An 18,091-nucleotide genomic window follows, 5' to 3' on the forward strand; every position below is an offset into this window, starting at 1 on the left:
TCACTTCAAACAAAATGTCTAACTTGGGGCCAAAAAGATATATGTATAAAATTATGCGATAACAGTGAAAAGAGAGATCGGAAACAGCTGCAAAGACTTGTATAAAATTAACTATTCTTGGTGAAAGACTTGTTTACGTTATACTTTTACTGTTTTTTTCTATGTAACATTTGCCTTTTTGATGGGTGGAATAAAATAATCAAATTTTGCATCTAAAAAATAGAGGTAGTATACTTTATTAATTCTAGTTCCGAGTTTTAATTTAGGTTTTCTCCTCTGTTCCCAACCCAAATATCTCCAATCTTTGCTACACTATTTCTAGCTTTGGCGCATTAGATGCTCCAAAGACAATCACTTCATGCTCAAATCAAGTGCCAATTATAATTCAATTCCCATCTTGGTCAAGAAGTAAAATACTGCATTGATCTATTTAATATTGGACTCATTTCAACATATCTGTTAAGATTTCATGGCCCTAAACAGGCTTGCTACTCAAACTTTACTTGTAAAATGAATGTAACTAAAAAACTATAGACATTGTGAGTTTTACAACAAAATCACACAACAGCTTTGTTGCGCAATGGAGCAAATTGCTTCGCCAGGTTTGTGCCACAGAAAATGCTTTGCCTACATTTGTTTTTTCAAGGGATTACAATTTATAATGCCACAGCAGCAGGTACAGTAAATAAAATTGTACGAAAAGTAAAGGACGGATACGAAATAAACATAGCGGATGCCTTGGATGGACGTGAAAGTGGTTAATATTATCCCTCCAAGACCAAAGCTTCTTATTTCAGAGGGTGGATTCATCAAACTTGATCAACCATTAACGAGTAATCCTAAAGTGGGTGGATTTGGTCAGAGAGACGCGAAAATAGTACTTAAGACCCATTGCATGTACAGGGTCTTTTGTTCATTGCATCTGTTATTTTGGCACAAATCTTTTTGGTTCTTAAAAAGAAACATTTCGAGAAAGTTCAATTGTCCAAAAGCTCCTAAGAGCATTATATAATCCAAAAGAAGTTATTTGAGAATTGTACAACAGTTAACAAAAGAGATGAAATGGGACGGAGCTCACAAGTGAAACTATCAAAATGTCTCTTGTTTACCACCAAACTGTTTTTTAAATAGCCTAACTCATATGATTCAAGGTGATTTGCAGTTCTACACCAATCAACTTAGTACTGCTGTTGGATAATATAAACATCAAGCACAGACATCACAAGATATACAATAAAGACCCATCAGTTCCAGAGTTTAAGAAGCAAAACCATCACAAGTATATCAGCGTCACTACAAACAGAACAAGCCATTATGTGCAGGTCGAAACAGTCAAAAACAAGGAAATACTGCAGAGGCATACAAAAATGGTCAAAGCAGAGCAACATTTCACCAGCTGCGGAGCTTAGTAGACTGGCCCTCGGAGCAATCCTTTGCCCAATGTCCAGACTGGCCACACTTGTAACAAGCGTTAGAGGATGGGTTTCCCCTTGCACCAGCAGTTACATTGGATGAAGTCGTAGGGCAGTCTCTTGCCCAGTGCCCTTCCTGGCCACATTTGAAGCAGGAGGAACCACTTCTCATGCCCGTGCTTTCAAATTTCTGATCATAGCCGTAGGCTTTGTTGTCAGTGCTTTCAAATTTCTGATCATAGCCATAGGCTTTGTTGTCAGTGCTTTCAAATTTCTGACCATAGCCATAGGCTTTGTTGTCTGTGCTTCCAAATTGCTGACCATAACCATAGGCTTTATTGTCAGAGCTGTCAAATTTCTGACCATAGCCAAAGTTTGGAGCACTAGTTCCTTTGTCAAAGTCATTCCATGATTTTGTATAACCAGAAGCTGCCTGTTAATTTGACTGAACAAATTAATGAACTTGGAAAGCACGATAAGAGAGTCTAAAACTGCAAACAAGTTATTACCAATTAGCAGCAGATTCCACTACAATTAGGTCCCAAGAACCATATAGGAGATTACATAATGATACAAGAGTGTAAAATTATGGCCTGGATGGGTCATTGTGTAAATACTAAACATATCATCAATGATGCATCATTTACTTCTTTAGGAGGTGGTAAACCAATAGCCTTTTCCATTCACAACTAATCCAGAAAAGAAGGGAGCATCCTACCTTTCCATGCAAGAGGATAGAGACTCGTAAATGAGTGGAGTTATGGTGATTCTCCAAGTTCTTTTATGACAAACTTCAAACTGAATCATTTTACAATTTTCATAGGATGCAAAGGCCAGTATCTTTAGTTTTGGCGTAAAATGCACAAATGACTCTCAAGTCTCAACATGAGAATGTCTTGACATGCCACTGTCAACAATCTGCCCTATCCCCCTCCCTTTCTTCTGACATTCAAGGAGGCCCAGCAACCTTTCTTTTCCTTGTTGCAAACTAATTAGACATTCCGAAATAATGGTATATCCCTGTAAATATAGGAAACATAAAATACATAGATAGCATAACAAAGTTCATGACAAATGAAAAAGAAGATTCATCTTCTGAGCATAATGAACTTGATTCTTTATCCAGCCTTGATAAAGGGAGACTTTTCAGGCTGGTATGATCAATTAGCCGGGAACTCTTTGAGACATTGAAGGGGATGGAGGCAAACTTCCTCCAGACAGAAAGATGAGCTATTTTGGTCAGGAGCTGTTAGTGAATTTTTTTTTGAGAAGTCTGTTTATGCTTTTGTTTCAACTTCAACATAAAATGATGAGTGGGATAGCGACTTATAAAAGCAAGGGAAGAAACTTCTGTGTTTTGATTTTCTCCATAAATAGAAGATTTTTATGGAAGATTATGAATGGAAGTTTCAAAATGAAAGAAGAAGGATCCTAATAGATAAAAGTTGTTACCGTTGACCGCTCTCAACATACAGAATCAATCAATCGTTTGTCCAGGACATGAGACTATGCCTTCACATTAGGCTTTGAGGTATGTTAGGAAAGCAGGGGGATGCTAACCTGTTCATATCTTCCATGCTGGATAAAGAAAATTAATCTAATTAAGATAGATTCAGGAAAGGGTGCCTCTGTGTGATTCTAACTCTGTCACAGTTGGAAGGCAAGGCATACCTTCATCTTTAAAATAAAAAATCCTATTCCTGATGACCTGATTCAGCGTATTGAGTGCTCGATGGTGGAACATCGAACACCTAGCCATACAAGGAGTCATCAAGAGCACAGTAATGATGGCACTTGTCCATGGTAATGAAAATTACCCTCCAGTTTTCCTTGCTGGATGTTGGTTTACATTCAGTTTTGGATTCCAAGTTTGTTAACAGTTGATGGTGCATGCAAGAGGAGATAGGAGTATCTAAGTAACTATTGTGCAGTGATTTCTAGGTTGCGCTTAAACAGGGTTCGTGTAAATTGTTAATCTGGATGGAGATTGTGGCCATTCTATCCTATTACTCTTTCCAAGCAGAATATGTGGCTTGTTTCAATAAAATGGGATATTTTAAAAGGGATACTCTCAAATTCCAATTCATAGTGTAGCTTGTCATTTATCTCTTATTGCTGGTTACAGAAAGCCGCAAATAGTATAAATTGCTACAGCACTGATGCTGCAAGAGTATGATTCAAGGAAAAAAGGCTTGCCATGCAATTACATTTCGATGGATCCTCGTTCCATTCTGAACATGCTGATAGACTTGCTAAAAGATGAAGAAGGGATCTGAGATATTTTAAAAGGGATACTCTCTGAAATCCTATGGTTAAAAAGAAACATGCCTAGCACCAGCAAAGGCAAACAGGCAGTAATTTCCAAGTGAATGCCTTTAGCAATATTCACCCTTTAAACAGCAATTAAATATTATCTTAAATGGTGGAAACGAATGTTGTTCATACATTGAAATGATGCCTTAATCTGTTTCAAGGTCTCAGAGTTTAGTTAAAGATACATATAAGCTCGATTAGCTTGCGAAATACAGATATTCAGGAAGATCCCAAGAGCTACAGCATTCAAGTGCTACGATTCTTACAATATAGTACAGTTATGAGCAATCACCTTAGATGAGAAGTAGCAATCTAAAAGCACCAACAATATACTAAGATAAGAACAATTTCTTTTACAAATCATCTTAGTTACAATTAAAAAAAAAATCCTGTAGAATTCGCCATAATATTTCTGATCCCTGCAGAGTAACTACTGTCACTTCATAAATAATCAGAAAACCGTTTTACCTTATTTTTTTCACCCAAAATAAATTAGATGCACGCAACACGGGATCTATTGGGTATATTTTCTTCGCCAGAGGGAGAACTTTACATCTAGGTAGCCAAATAGCAAAATCAGGAGGCATTATAAAGCACTATCACAGATAACAAGGAAAAAGACATAGCTACAAGACTGGAAGTAATTCATGAGTCTAACACACAGATCTCAGAGGTACCTGGTTAGTAGGGTGCTGGTAGAATTGCTGCTGCCCTCCATTCTTCCAAGCCCTCTCTCCTAATATTAGGAACTAGGTAATTAAAAAATACAAACAAAGTTTAAAAAATACAAACAGCCACAAACGAAAAACTTTTCCTACCTTCTGCAGAAGTACATTTTTCAGCCGTTTCATCATACCACTCGAAAAATCCACAGCCACCATTCTCCTGCATAAAAGGACCTAAATGTCAGCATATGGAAATGACTATTGTCTCATCTAAGGGGGGGAAATACCAAGAATTACTGAATTCATGAAGCATGAAGCACAGAAATTTCCATACCAAAGTGTAGTAGTTAAACGGGAAGATGTACTGCTAGCTACCACAAGTATGCATCAAACTCATAAGTATGGGAAACATATAGCATACAAGGACAATGAACCAATCTAATTGCTAGGAAAGATAAGGCATTATTCATGAAATAATAACACATAAATATGAAGGCAAGTAAGATAAAATGACACCAATCTTCAAAAACATTGCAACTCTTGATACAGCCATTGTCAAATTTAAGTTGTGACTTTGTGACAGAGTCTCTTCTTTCATAAGAGGCAAACAAACTGTAGTGGCATACAAGCGTAGCCAAGCCCCTGCAAATTGGATCATCGCGGACCTCTAAGCAATGCCAATTTCACAATTGATTACACATTCAAAACCCAGGACAAAATACAAAGCTGTTATCCCCCCAAAGTTCTTGTTTGCTATACCCTGGATCACATCAACTTGATATTCAATTCTAAGTACATTTAGTAGATTAGATTTCTCTCCTACACGGAAACATAAGTCGTAGTAAGCTACCATATATTTTTAAAAAACAGAACAATCACACCACACTGTTGCCATTAGATAAGGTGATGTAAACACAATCACAAATGACAGAAGAAGAAGCAAACTAAAACTTATCAGCAAAACAATCTCTATCTTCTTCATTGCTTTTTACTATCTCCATCTTAAGACTATAACGAACAAAAAATACACTAAAATATATTTATACACCATTCTATTCTTATCCTTACCCCCCACCTCCTTTGAGTTATATCCCTAATCCCTATCCCTCATATCAAATTCCCCATCGAAATTCAACTTACTAAACGCGGCCTATTATCATGTAATAACTGCAAATACAAACGCAGATCTATTATCCAAAAACCAAATGGTGAGTAATGTAATCAAATTGCTCGATTTTTAAAACCCTTTCTCAGTGTTATTCTTTTCTCCAAAACTCAATCACAACATAACCCCTCTCTTACATACCAATAGCCCTATTATTATGTTATAACTGAAATATAAATGTGGTCGATCAAGTATCAACTATCAACGAAATGATCAAATTTTTTTTTTTGGCGTAGAGAGAGTCACAAGAGCAAATGATGTAGACGGGATTTATCCCAGCCTTAGGCACCACCCTCCAAGACTTTAACAGCTAGTTGACATCCACTAAACCAAATGATCATTAAGGCAATCAAATTGCACCTTTCTCAAAATCAACTTCATTTCCAAAACCTAATTTTAAATCAAAATATAGATACACAACCTAACCAAAAGAAGTCGTTTAACTTCAAAATCGACAAAACGAAAAGAAAGAAATAGACCTGACGAACAGGACATCGGAAGAACTTGCGTCCACGATTACGCTCAGTATTCGCCGTCAGAAGCAAGCAATTCCCCAATCCACAAGGACACGCCTTCTCTACCACAGCAACATTCGCCGAAGACGGTACCGAAGAAGACGACGTCGATTGAGGACAATCCCTAGCCCAATGACCTTCCTTTCCACACCTGAAACAAGCGCCGCTTCCACCACTACCTCCGACGGTAGTAATGGCGGATGCGTCGGAGAATTTGGCGACGCTACTTTGTTGCTGTTGCTGCTGATGTTGATGTTTTTGCCAGGTGATGCTTTTGCTGCCTTTGAGTGCGGCGGTATAAGCGCCTTCTTCGATTTGTTCGACGGAGTTGTCTGATTTTGAATGTGAAAGTGAATCGACGGAGATGCGGCGGCGTTTGGAGGAGGAGAGAGAAAGAGCTTGTGCTTCTGCTGCTTCGAGTTGATGGAGAAATTCGAGGTCTTCTTCGTCGTCTTCTGGGAGTTCGATTATTGATGCTTTCGAGTTCGCCATTAATGGTTAAAGTTTTCACTCACTCTCTCTCTCTCTATCTTTCTCTTTTTTCTTCTTTTTGATGAACTTCTCCCTCCCTCTTTTTCCCGCGTTTTGAGATTAAAAGCGGATGGGTTAAAGTTGGGTTATTCTGATCCTAAAACTTTTTTTATAATATATTATAAGTCTAAGCATCCTAATGAAACCTTAATAAGCTTTAGGATAAATAAATACAAAGAAATCTCTAAACATACAATTTTTATTTTTATTTTTTGGGTGCAATTTCTTAATTAGTTTCAATAAATTACAATAGTTTAACGATAAAAATAAAATTTTTCTGTCCCAAACCACCTTTACTTTGTGCCACTTTGCGAGAAACTACCTTAAGTAAATGAAATTGCCAAAACTACCTGAACTACATAAAACCATTGTTGATCCATGCCCAAATGGTTCTTCAACCAGTTGACCATGATTTTTTGGTCAATAATTGTCATGTGTCAAGCACGTGAATCGAATTTTTTGCCGAGCACTCAATGCCATCACCTTTGCCTACCCATAACTACCAATACGAGCACCCATTGTTGCTCGCTACAATCACTACAACACCCATTGCAACCAAAAGCCACTCAGTGCAACCCATAATCACCAATATGAGCACCCAACACAAGCACTCGACACAACCACTACGACCACACACTACAACCCACAACCACCCGCTGCAATCCACAACCACCAATACGAGTACCCACCACAAGCCACATCCATATACAACAACTGATCATCACTTGCCACAACCTATACGACCACATCTATCACTTGTCACAACCTGTACGACCACTCACCATAACCCACAAACTGCCCTTCACAGTACCCACTACTCGAAAACCCAAATCTCGTCCACATATCGGAAACCCGTAACCAACAACTGCCCCACCCATACTCTACCATCACCATTAGCACCGAAACGAGAAAATGGAGGGAAGTGGATGAAAAATGGCAAAAAAAAAAAAAAAAAAACGGATCACGTGCCTAACAAATCGTTATTATTGAACTGATAACCACGGTCAACCCCCTTTAAACCATTTAGGTAGTCAACAATTGTTTTTACTATTTAAGGTAGTTTTGGACAATTTTGTTTACTTAAAATCATTTTTTGCAAAATGGCACACAGTTAAAGTGGTTTAGGACAAAAAAATTCTATAAATAACATAAAAAAACGCACTTTGACAAAAATAAGTTGACGAGAACATAGCCTTAGCAGACCGGCCCAAACGAAGAATTGTCATATGACGAAGAACTCACAAATCACACACCAACCGGACACAGGAGCCCCCGACTCCAGAGCCTGTTTCTAAAAAAAAAAAGGTATGCTCTTATTCTACCATGCCTGTATTTCTTCTACCTTGTTTTTTTCTCTCGTTTTTCATGTAAACTATATTCTATATGTAATAATTCTTCTTTCTGGATTTTCCTTGATTACATCAGTTGATTCAGAAGCTCGAAAAAAAAAACTAAGTAATTCATCTTCAGATCATTGATTTTCATCATGTCGATGATTTCTCGAATCGGCCGTAACATTTCCAGATCTGCTCGTTCTTCATTGTTGAATGCAGTAAGCTATTCTTTGTATTTTTAATTACTTAAATTCATTTCTCAAATTTTAACTTTTTTTTTCTTCTTTTCAATCAAATAATTTGTTGATTTTTTTCTGCAATTATTATGTTCAGACAATTGGTTGTGATGGATACGGGATTCGAACTGCTGCGATTGCAAATCAATCAGCTGGATTTACATCGCGCAGCGAACAAGGTTTAGGGTTCGTGAATTCTTATTTTTCATCAATTGGAGCTGGAAAACAGGCTAATCCTTCATTTTCGTCTGTTTTTCGTCCCAATTTCGCTAACCCTAGCTTTGCTAGGTTCTTCTCCACTGATGTTGCTGAGAAAAGGAGTAAGAATTTATGTTTATAGCTGTTTTGTTCATGTCATTTTTGATAATTTTGCAAAGAATTGTTGTGAGTACATGTTTGGATTTGTGGTGTTGTTGCCTCGGCTTCTTTGCGTGGGAGATGACACTACTATTATCGCGATTGAGAGTTGCGGAGTTAGCTGCTATACTAAGTGAAGATGTAAGATGAGAGATAAGTCATAGGTGCTATCCTTAAAATCAAACAAAAATAAGCAAGAAAATAGGAAGTGTAAGTGCCTCTCATGATAGTCGCCAATCAAAAGGAAACATTTTCTCAATTTTTGTTATAGCCATTGCAGCCACTGAAGCAGCTGCCTATTGTTTCTTCAATTTATCGTAACAGAAAATTAATTTGTATCAATCAATCGAATTTATTGAATAAACAATCTATTATTATTTTTATTTTTTTATAGAAAATTATATTCTAGAAATTTATATTTTAATATTCATCAATTCAAATTAGATTACTAGATAGCTTAAATCACTGAAGTTATCTTGTATTCGTAGATTCTTAGAAGAAAGTTTCAAGTAGTTTGGTTGATTGTAGGAAGTTATTAAATCTTGTTCTTTTCTACTTCGAAGGCAATTTTCAGTGTGGATGTATGCCAAACCAAAAATCAATTTTAATTGGTTACTAAGACCACTTAAAAGTGTGTTGAAATACTACCTTACTTGTCATGTGACTTGTTTGAAGTATGCTATTATAGCGACAATTTATTGTTTTAGATTCTGATCATTATTTATTTGCTGTGTTGTTTTGTAGATTATGAGATAAATGTTGCTAAGGGAGATATTAATGATGATGATCATAAGAATGTCCTTCGCCCATTATCCCCTCATCTTCTCATTTACCGGCCGCAGTCTAATTCCACCTTGTCGATTTTGACTAGAGTATCAGGAATGTACCTTACAGGCATATCTTTGCTGTTCTCCCTTGGGCTTCTAAAGATGGGCTCTATTTGCCTTACCTATCCAAGTTTCTACCAGGCTGTCTTTTATTCATCAAAGCTCACTTTAGTATCTCTTGAGATTGCTGCTCTTGCTCTTGGGTGTTATGCTTATCATGGAATAAGTCATATGACGTTCGACGGGATGCAAAAGATTCTGACTGATTATCTTCACAATGATATGACCCGTAATATGATCTTGATCGGTTGGAGATTGTTGCTTCTTATTGCAATCACAGAGGTTGTCTCATTTCTCTTTATTTCAAATTAATATTTTCACTTTGAGCGCTAGAATAAACATCTGCCATGAGAGGAACTCGGGAACATCTTGTTGAATTCACATTGCAAGTGAAAGGTGTAGATTTGTCCATTCTAGCGTACTAACTAAGGAACGCTAGTGAAACGATGGTTTGTCGAAACTAATAAATTTAAGCTTGTGTTTCTTATGCAAATTTTTTTTGGGTGTTTACTCTCGTCCCGTTCTTTTGAAGCATCTCCTTATACTATGTTATAACTTTTGTGCGTCTCCACTTGGTTCTCTTGTTACACGTGTTAGGGTGGGTTTTTTTTTCTGGTAAATTGGGTTAAAAAATGACATCAATCAGCAAATTGAGGAGATATGTTGCTTACAGCTTTGTTCTCCGACATCCAAGCTTTGCCGTTTTCTACCTCATACAGGTTGTTCTTTGAAGCTCACAATGAGGTCTTAGAACTCTATCCTCCGACATCCCAGCTCTGCCGTTTCTACCTCATACAGGATTATAGGTTCAAGTCTTTTTCTTTCTCCTGATGTTAAGCGTCACATCAAATATTATTGTTCATGTGTTATATTATATATATATATATATATATATATATATATATATATATATATATATATATATATATCTTTTGTGATCATGTGATTTAAACTCACTGTTATTCATTTTTCTTTGATGTCTTGTTATATGGAGTATTAGTTGATCTTTAATCTTGATAGGAGAATTGGCAAGAAAAGAAGCAGTGATGATACAGATAATTACACACCTGTTATATGATTACATTAAGCATCTAATTTAGAACTTTTAGTAGTGTTTGGGAAGGCAGTTTTCATTTCATATTATGGAATTTGAAGTGAATATGTTCAATTCCAAATTTGAAGTTCGGAAAACACTCGGAACTTTAATGTAATATTTTCAAATTCTTGGAAAGTCTCTTCAATTATGTCATTAAGTAATTAGACATCATACCATTGATGGATCTTGATTCTAGCACTGGCGTTGACATAGCGGAGCATAGGGTGATGTTGGTGGTGGAGGGGAGAGAGAGAGAGAGTTGAGAGATATTTCAGGTGTAGGAGAGGAGAGAGAAAGATAAAGTTATTGGGTATGAGATTAGAACCTATGCGAGTTCTACAGTTACATCTTCCATAAGCAACTCGCTGTTCATCTAGTTGTCATGGATATGAGAAAATTTTCATCCCAAGCTGCCAATGGATTAGAAAAGTTTGCTAGTTTGGCCACAAAGACGAGAGAGAAAATGAGACTTCTTAAATGACATAACTTTCGGTATAATTTCTGTAGACGGTTTTAGAATGTCATAATTTGGATCATATCCAATTTCAAAGTTTCTAATTTGCCACACTTGAATTGGGCCGATTTAAGAATTCGGAATGGACTTTCAGTTGCCAAACAAACTATAGAGTAATTTCTGTACATTTTCAGTGTGGTTTTTTTCTTTCCTATGTTGAACATTAGGGAACTATATCTTCCACAATGCATGAATCTGCTTTATGTGAAGATTTGCTGCTGCTGCTGCTTCTGCTTCTGCTTCTAGCAGGCACTCTTGGTTCCGCTAGTGCAACAGTATAAGCTCCCTCTTTGATTTCTTCCAAGAAGTTCTCTCTCTCTACGCGTGCCTGGCACCGTGTCTTAACGAGGAGGGGACGGAGATAGAAGAGGGCTTGGGTCTTTTTCGTTGAGTTCACATAGAAACTTGACCTCTTCTTTATCTTTTGGGAGTGTGACAGAGGTCAGTTTAACTATCAAAAATAATTCTTTTTTCTTGTTCCACTTTATCTGTGAAATATTTTATCTTCTTTTTCTGATGAAACTTTATTTTTATTGGTTAAAACATGCTTTTTGCTTATTTAATCTGGCTTCCCACTGATTAAATCTTTTTGTTATTACAAATTTTTAAGTTGAAAAATAAGGGCCGACTGCCAAGTATACAACAATAAGGGGTAATTCTGGATGGACTTGATTTGGGGTAGACAAATTAAATGATGCCGCAAGGCAGTACTAGAGCTGTTCCGACTGTTGGTTTATCCCATTAGATTAATGGATTTCTGAGACAAATTACTCTTAGGATGTGTTTGGTTGGACGGAAAAACATTTTCAACGGAAAGTGGTTTTCCATGAGAACCATTTTCTAGAGGAAAAATCAATGGTAGACTGATTTTCCTTTGTTTGGTTGCGAGGAAAACAACTTTTCTTTGAACCCATTTTCCTTTGTTAGTGTCGTGTTATTGTTTGATAGAGTGGGGGAAAGTGTGGCCTCCCTTGCCTGTTTAGGCGAAGTAATTTTCCCTCCTTGGAAAATAAAGTTCAACCCATATTTTTCTTTGAATGACCCCATCCAAACCAAACAGAAGAAATTGAGGAAAATACTATCCTCCCAACCAAACACACCTTTAAGGTTGAACCATTTTTTTTATTTTTTTTGGCGAAACTGTGTTTGCACTTTATTTTTTCATTTTTTCATTCTAGAACTGGAAACAGCCATGCTCAAAATGGCAGGGTCTCCATCAGTTTAATTCATTGAGAGAGAAGGGGTGATCAAAGTTTATATCATTTACACCTGAGTATCCCATACATTTAAGACTTTCTTTTTAATTCTTATTCCTCATTTTTCTCATTTGGAGCTCTACAAATAAGAAATGAGCAAAGAAATACTTTTGGGTGTACGATACACCCGGATGTATAATGTAAATTGTAGGGGCCAGGGGGATTGTGTCGTTTGGCAGCTGTGGTCTATTATGACGTATGGATCCAACCATATAACTGTATAAGCCATCCGAGGTGAGTAATTGAAACACTCCGATGCTGATTGTAATGCAACTTATGCTATAATTGACCTTTTACTAGGAGAACCTAGTCTTCACTCTTCAGGTTCTTTCCCCTTTCGCCTACCAAAGACACTTCCTAGAAGGTAGGAGTACTTGTGATTTACTTAGGGTGGTTGTATTTCCTCGGGTGATACTCTCTGTTATCCATCGAAACTAGGTAATGAGTAATGAGTAATGAGTAATGAGTAATGAGTAATGAGTAATGAGTAATGAGTAATGAGTAATGCGTCTCCAATTAGTAGATGTGTGTAAGAAAGGTAATACACATCGGAATTCTAACTCACATACTGAATCTGAATGCGTCGTTCTTGAAGAATTTTCCGTTCTTCAAGAAGAGAATCGAGTTGTACAACTTGTTTTCGAGGCATTTGTTTGATAACATCCAAGATTAGCTCCCATTTTGGTGACTGGAACCTCTAACTTCGAGAAATATTACAAAAATGAACAAAAAAACGCCGCATCGGCGAAGATTCCTTTGTCACCGATATAGACTTGTAGAGAGGGGTGATAAAGACTTGTAGAGAGGTGTGGAATTGATTAGACAGAGAGTGTCGAAAGAGTGAAGCAAGAGGGGGGATAGAGAGAGCAGAGAAGTGGTTGTTTTGTGTGAGTTGTTACCAACTTTTGTTACCAACTTACCACCATAAGCTATAATGTAACAGTTGCACTCAAAAATTTCAGTTTTTGTTTTCCAGGTTTTACAAGTCTCGCTACAAATATATATTTAGAGGGCGTTTGGTATAATCAACGTAAACATAATGGAAAGGATATGGATAAGGAGGGGAAATGAAAATAATAACCGTTACCTTTAATTGTTGTTGTTTGGCATCCCAGTGGAATGGAAACAATTGAGAGGTTTATGATTGAGTAAGGAAACGTGATTTGTTTCCACTAGTTTGATAAGGGTAATAAATGGGGGGATTATATTTCCTTTTGGAAACAGTATTTGTTACTTAATACCCATATCAAACAATTAGAAATGGAAACGCTTATTTGAACTCGTTTCCTACGTCAAGATTTTCATACCAAACACCCTTTTAATATAGATGTTATATATTATGATTACTATAGAAGTCTTCCCCATTTATTTCGTCTCCGTTTCTCTCAGCTTTTCATTTGGTTTAAAGCACAAATTAACAATCACATCATTCTAAACCTGTTAATAACTGATTCCCTTAAAAAAAAAAACACCTGTTATTAATTGATCTAACAGAACCTTGACAAGGTGGTTTCAATCAAAGTTTTGCGACTTGAAACCGATTACACCTAAAGCTGAACAATATGAATAATTGTGTAACCACAATTTCTATCTCATTTCCTATTCACCAATACCTCATGGAAGTTATACTTCTATTATCTCATTTCCCATTCGCCAATTACGAACAAATAAACAATGTGAAAGTATTGGGTCAGACCGTCTGACCAAATACCTACTGTCAGACGGGCTGACCCAGTGACCTACCTCAAAACAGCCTCTCCTTTGGCCCTTCACAAAGCTCAATTATCACCATTTTCCTAACACTTTTCACCTCCCCAAAACCCCTAACTTTCCCACATTCTCTCTCCTCCATAACAACCCAAAAAAATGGGACTCAAAAAACGCAGCAAAAAACCCACCCTCACCGACGCCGGAGACTCGCCGCCGGTGGGCCCATTTGTTGAGTTCCAGAACGGCGAAGACAACGCATGGTACAATGTTCAGCTCTTACTTCATAGCGAGACTTTCATCGTCACGTTCACCGAATTTCCCGACGAACAAGATCAACACTATCATGTCAAAGATTTCGACACTTACGACGAAATTTCCAACTTCCAGCGAAGATTCCGGCCGTTGAGTTTGCAGTTTGAAGCATCGGATTGTTTAATGGTGAAATTGGGTATGAGGGTTTTCTTCATGAAATTCTTAATTTCAGTTTTCATTCTTTTCCTATTTTTCATTTTCAGTTGGACTTTGTTTTGTTTCAGTTGGACTTTGTTTTGTTTCAGTTGGACTTTGTTTCGTAATATGTATACCAACTGAAACAAATAATGGACCAACTGAAACAAAAAATGGACCAACTGAAACAAAAAATGGACCAACTGAAAGAAATAATGGGCTAACTGAAAGAAATAATGAACTAACTGAAAAAAAATTAAGACTAACTGAAAAAAATGAAGACTACCTGAAAAAAAATGAAGACTATCTGAAACTCAAGTGAAGTGGTCCGACGGGCTGATTAGTCCGACACAATACATACTCATAAACAATTAGATTATACTCCCTCTGTATTTTTTTATCTTTCTCACTTAGAATCTTGACACTATTCACAAGTAGAGAGAATCTTTTAGATTTTTCTCGATATATAAGAAAAAAATATAGTTATGTGGGGTCTTGTTTGATTCGTCTCAATGAGTATTTTATTAATATTCATTTATTATTTTTTTAACTAATATGTAATGAAAAATATTTAACGTAGAATAAATGCATTGGCAAACGTGCAAAGTCAAAGTAAGAAAGATAAAAAAATACAGAGGGAGTACTAGACATGGGAGTATTTGACAATAGATTTTGGAATAACTTTTAGTGTTTGAATTAAGGCAAAACTCTAAGAGTATCTACCACGATGAACAAAAAATGTTCATCCTTCTCTCTCTCATTTCCGAAAAAATATCATAGCTCATGATCAAATTCACAAAATTATCCTACCCGTAACCCAAACATAAAAGAAAGTTTATCAGTTTTCTCTCTCTACTTTTTACTTTAAAATTATTTTTTAAAAGTGTTTCAAAATATGACAAAATGGACATCATTTTATAGATCTAAAAAAATGACCATTGATATTTATTTTATTTTTCACATTTGTATATTTTTGTTTTAAAATATAGCTATTTTATTTTGGCAAATACATTTACACATTTTTCCACTACTTTGATGTGGTCCACTTTTCTCATGACAACTTTTTTTGTTCACCACATGACCGATTCTTTGTTGGTCACATTTTGCAACTTGTTCATGATGGGGTTGATTTTCCCATAAACTATATTTTGTTCATAGTGGTGGATGCTCTAATATGGTGAGAAAGAGGGTCTGGTGAAATACTGTTTGGATTAGTTTTTCGTGTTTGAACTAGTGTTTTAGAATAGCTAAATATTAGCTTTTGAAGTAGACGTAGCTTTTAAATATTGAATATTGTTTATTTTGAATTAACATCTAGTTTTATCAAATTCTAATTATCATAATAACAATTTTCATTCAAAAGCTAATAATTAATATTTGCCACCGCCAATTGACAACTATATAACAACTAACAACCACTTTTGCCGAACACGCCACTACCTATTACAAATCTTCGACCGCAATACAACTATAACAATATAACATGCGGAGACCAAAAAAAAATGTTAAAGAGTTACTCTGCTAACTAGCACCACAACCACCACTAGACTAGCTAGTTAATTCAAAGGCACATGATGAAATGTGACAAAGCTTACTCAAAAGTAGCAACTAACGAAAATGTCCGTTTTATTAACACAAAAATGGAAATAATAAAATCAACACATGTAAAATTGAATTGTCCAATTTTAGTAAACATGTTCAATACAATCCTTAAAAAACCGAAAAAGAAAAAAAAAACACATGAGAAACAAAGAAGAAGATACTTTTAAGATCTATACATGTGATAAAAGACAAGAAGAAAAAGGAAAAAATAAATAAAAAACTCATTTTCAACGTGCTATTTTCTTATTTACTTCATTAAAGTTTTCCAAATTAAATTGAATCTATATTTTACCATATTCTTTTTCCACTTTATTCCATGTACTTATCTTCAATAAATTATCTTGTTTAGCTATACAAAGCTTTAAACAACCATTACTTTATTCTAATGTTGCATGAGGTATTTCACTTCATATACTTTCATAAAGTCTCTATATAACAACTACTCAATTCTCTTCTACATTTCTCTCTAAAACTACAATATATATATTTATATTGATTCTAGTATGGGGAGGATTATCAATGGTGATAATTTAGATTTACACTTGCATCATTCATCTTGCCATGATTATAAGTAAGTTTACATTCTTTTCTTTATTTGACTAGCTATCAAGATTTCATTATATGTATAATTAGTGAGACGCGTTTGGTCAATAATAATATGAGTTTGTGTTGTAAGAGATCTTCTACTTTTGAATTAAAATTAGGCAATGGTAAGTCCAATATTAAAAAGAGAATTAGCCCAATAGTGATTAGATTGATCTCTTTAGGTGACTAGTTTAATACATTTACTGACTATGCCTACTTTTATGTTAAATTAGACCGTTTTTTTTTTTTAATAATTTTTGTAATAGTATATATACTTCTAAACTTTTTCTATCCTTTTTGCGCATTTAAAACTCTACCAAATGTATAATAATGCGAAACATAATCTTCGTTCTAGGCATGAGTATACTCGAAAATTTTTAGGGCTAGTTCGTTATCGTTTTAAGTTTGTTTTTAAAAATCAAAAACAAAATATGGACACTAGAAAAGGTAGTTTTTAGTTTTATGTTGTCAGTTTTCAAAATTAAACTTTTAGAATAAATATGACTACTTTTAAAGTTATTTTACCCTTTATATCATATGACTTTTTTATTCATGAAACCGAAAATTGAAAACTTATAGTGATGCCGAACTGTCCTTTAGTTACTTGTATAGAATAAGCTAAGTATAATTAATTAAAAATAATTATCATTTAGCTTGATTATAAGACGAAATCCCTCTTCATATACCACCACAAATAACACATGATATGATGGTCTCAAATAAGATAAAAGTCAACATAAATGTAATTATACAGATGATTATATTCAAATAACATAATATGATGGTGTCAAATAAGATAAAAGTTAACCGTAATTACAAAGTACAAAAAAGGGGAGGGAAAATTCGAACATGTAATCTATCGTTCATATCACCTCAATCTTAGCCACTAGGCAGGAGGCCAAGCCATCTTTGGTAATGTGCTTAATATATAGATGACTATATTTCTGCGGTAAGCATGTAATTTTGTTACATTTGTTCGGTATTAAGTAATGTCATGAGCAACCAAGGATGTCTTGGCCTAGTAGTTAAGATTGAGATGCTGTGAACGATATGTCACAGATTCAAATTCCTCCTTTCCTTCTTTGTACTGCGTTCGTACTCATGTAACACCGGGTCTTACGTTATTAGTATCAGGCTATCAACAAATTTAATTCCAAAGAATTTAACGATGCATTGCACAAAATTATATATACATATACATTAGTATAAATGAAGGCAAGCAGAAGGATCAGAAGATGACGATATTCTTCAACGGTCAAGTTTGCGTTGCCGATGCTATCGAGTTACAGGTACGAACCATATACTTCATGGCTGAATTCTCAATTTAAGTAACTACCCACCTATTGTAGATGGGTAAGAACCATATACTTCATGGATTAGCCCTTTGTAATTTTTATATTTTTTTACGTACATTCAATAAGAAATAGAAGCGTTTCCACAAATGTGAAAAAACAAATGATGCAACT

The 18,091-nt window shown here is 35.4% G+C and overlaps 2 protein-coding genes across 2 annotated transcripts; one reads left to right on the forward strand and one right to left on the reverse strand.

The window, feature by feature from the left end:
• Positions 1–1,229: 1,229 nt before the first annotated feature.
• On the reverse strand, positions 1,230–6,669 carry LOC104902642 (uncharacterized). Its single transcript, XM_010690495.4, has 4 exons — positions 6,035–6,669; positions 4,544–4,610; positions 4,403–4,461; positions 1,230–1,845 (listed from the first exon to the last, which is right to left on the reverse strand). The coding sequence occupies exons 1-4, from the start codon at positions 6,560–6,562 to the stop codon at positions 1,390–1,392; spliced, it is 1,110 nt and encodes a 369-aa protein (XP_010688797.2). The 5' UTR covers positions 6,563–6,669; the 3' UTR covers positions 1,230–1,389.
• Positions 6,670–7,747: 1,078 nt separating this feature from the next.
• On the forward strand, positions 7,748–9,925 carry LOC104902643 (uncharacterized). Its single transcript, XM_057391694.1, has 4 exons — positions 7,748–7,906; positions 8,027–8,153; positions 8,269–8,491; positions 9,273–9,925. The coding sequence occupies exons 2-4, from the start codon at positions 8,088–8,090 to the stop codon at positions 9,725–9,727; spliced, it is 744 nt and encodes a 247-aa protein (XP_057247677.1). The 5' UTR covers positions 7,748–7,906; positions 8,027–8,087; the 3' UTR covers positions 9,728–9,925.
• The last annotated feature ends 8,166 nt before the right edge of the window (positions 9,926–18,091 follow it).

This window comes from Beta vulgaris, chromosome 9 (assembly GCF_026745355.1).
Source record: "Beta vulgaris subsp. vulgaris cultivar EL10 chromosome 9, EL10.2, whole genome shotgun sequence".
Classification (NCBI taxonomy): domain Eukaryota; kingdom Viridiplantae; phylum Streptophyta; class Magnoliopsida; order Caryophyllales; family Amaranthaceae; genus Beta; species Beta vulgaris.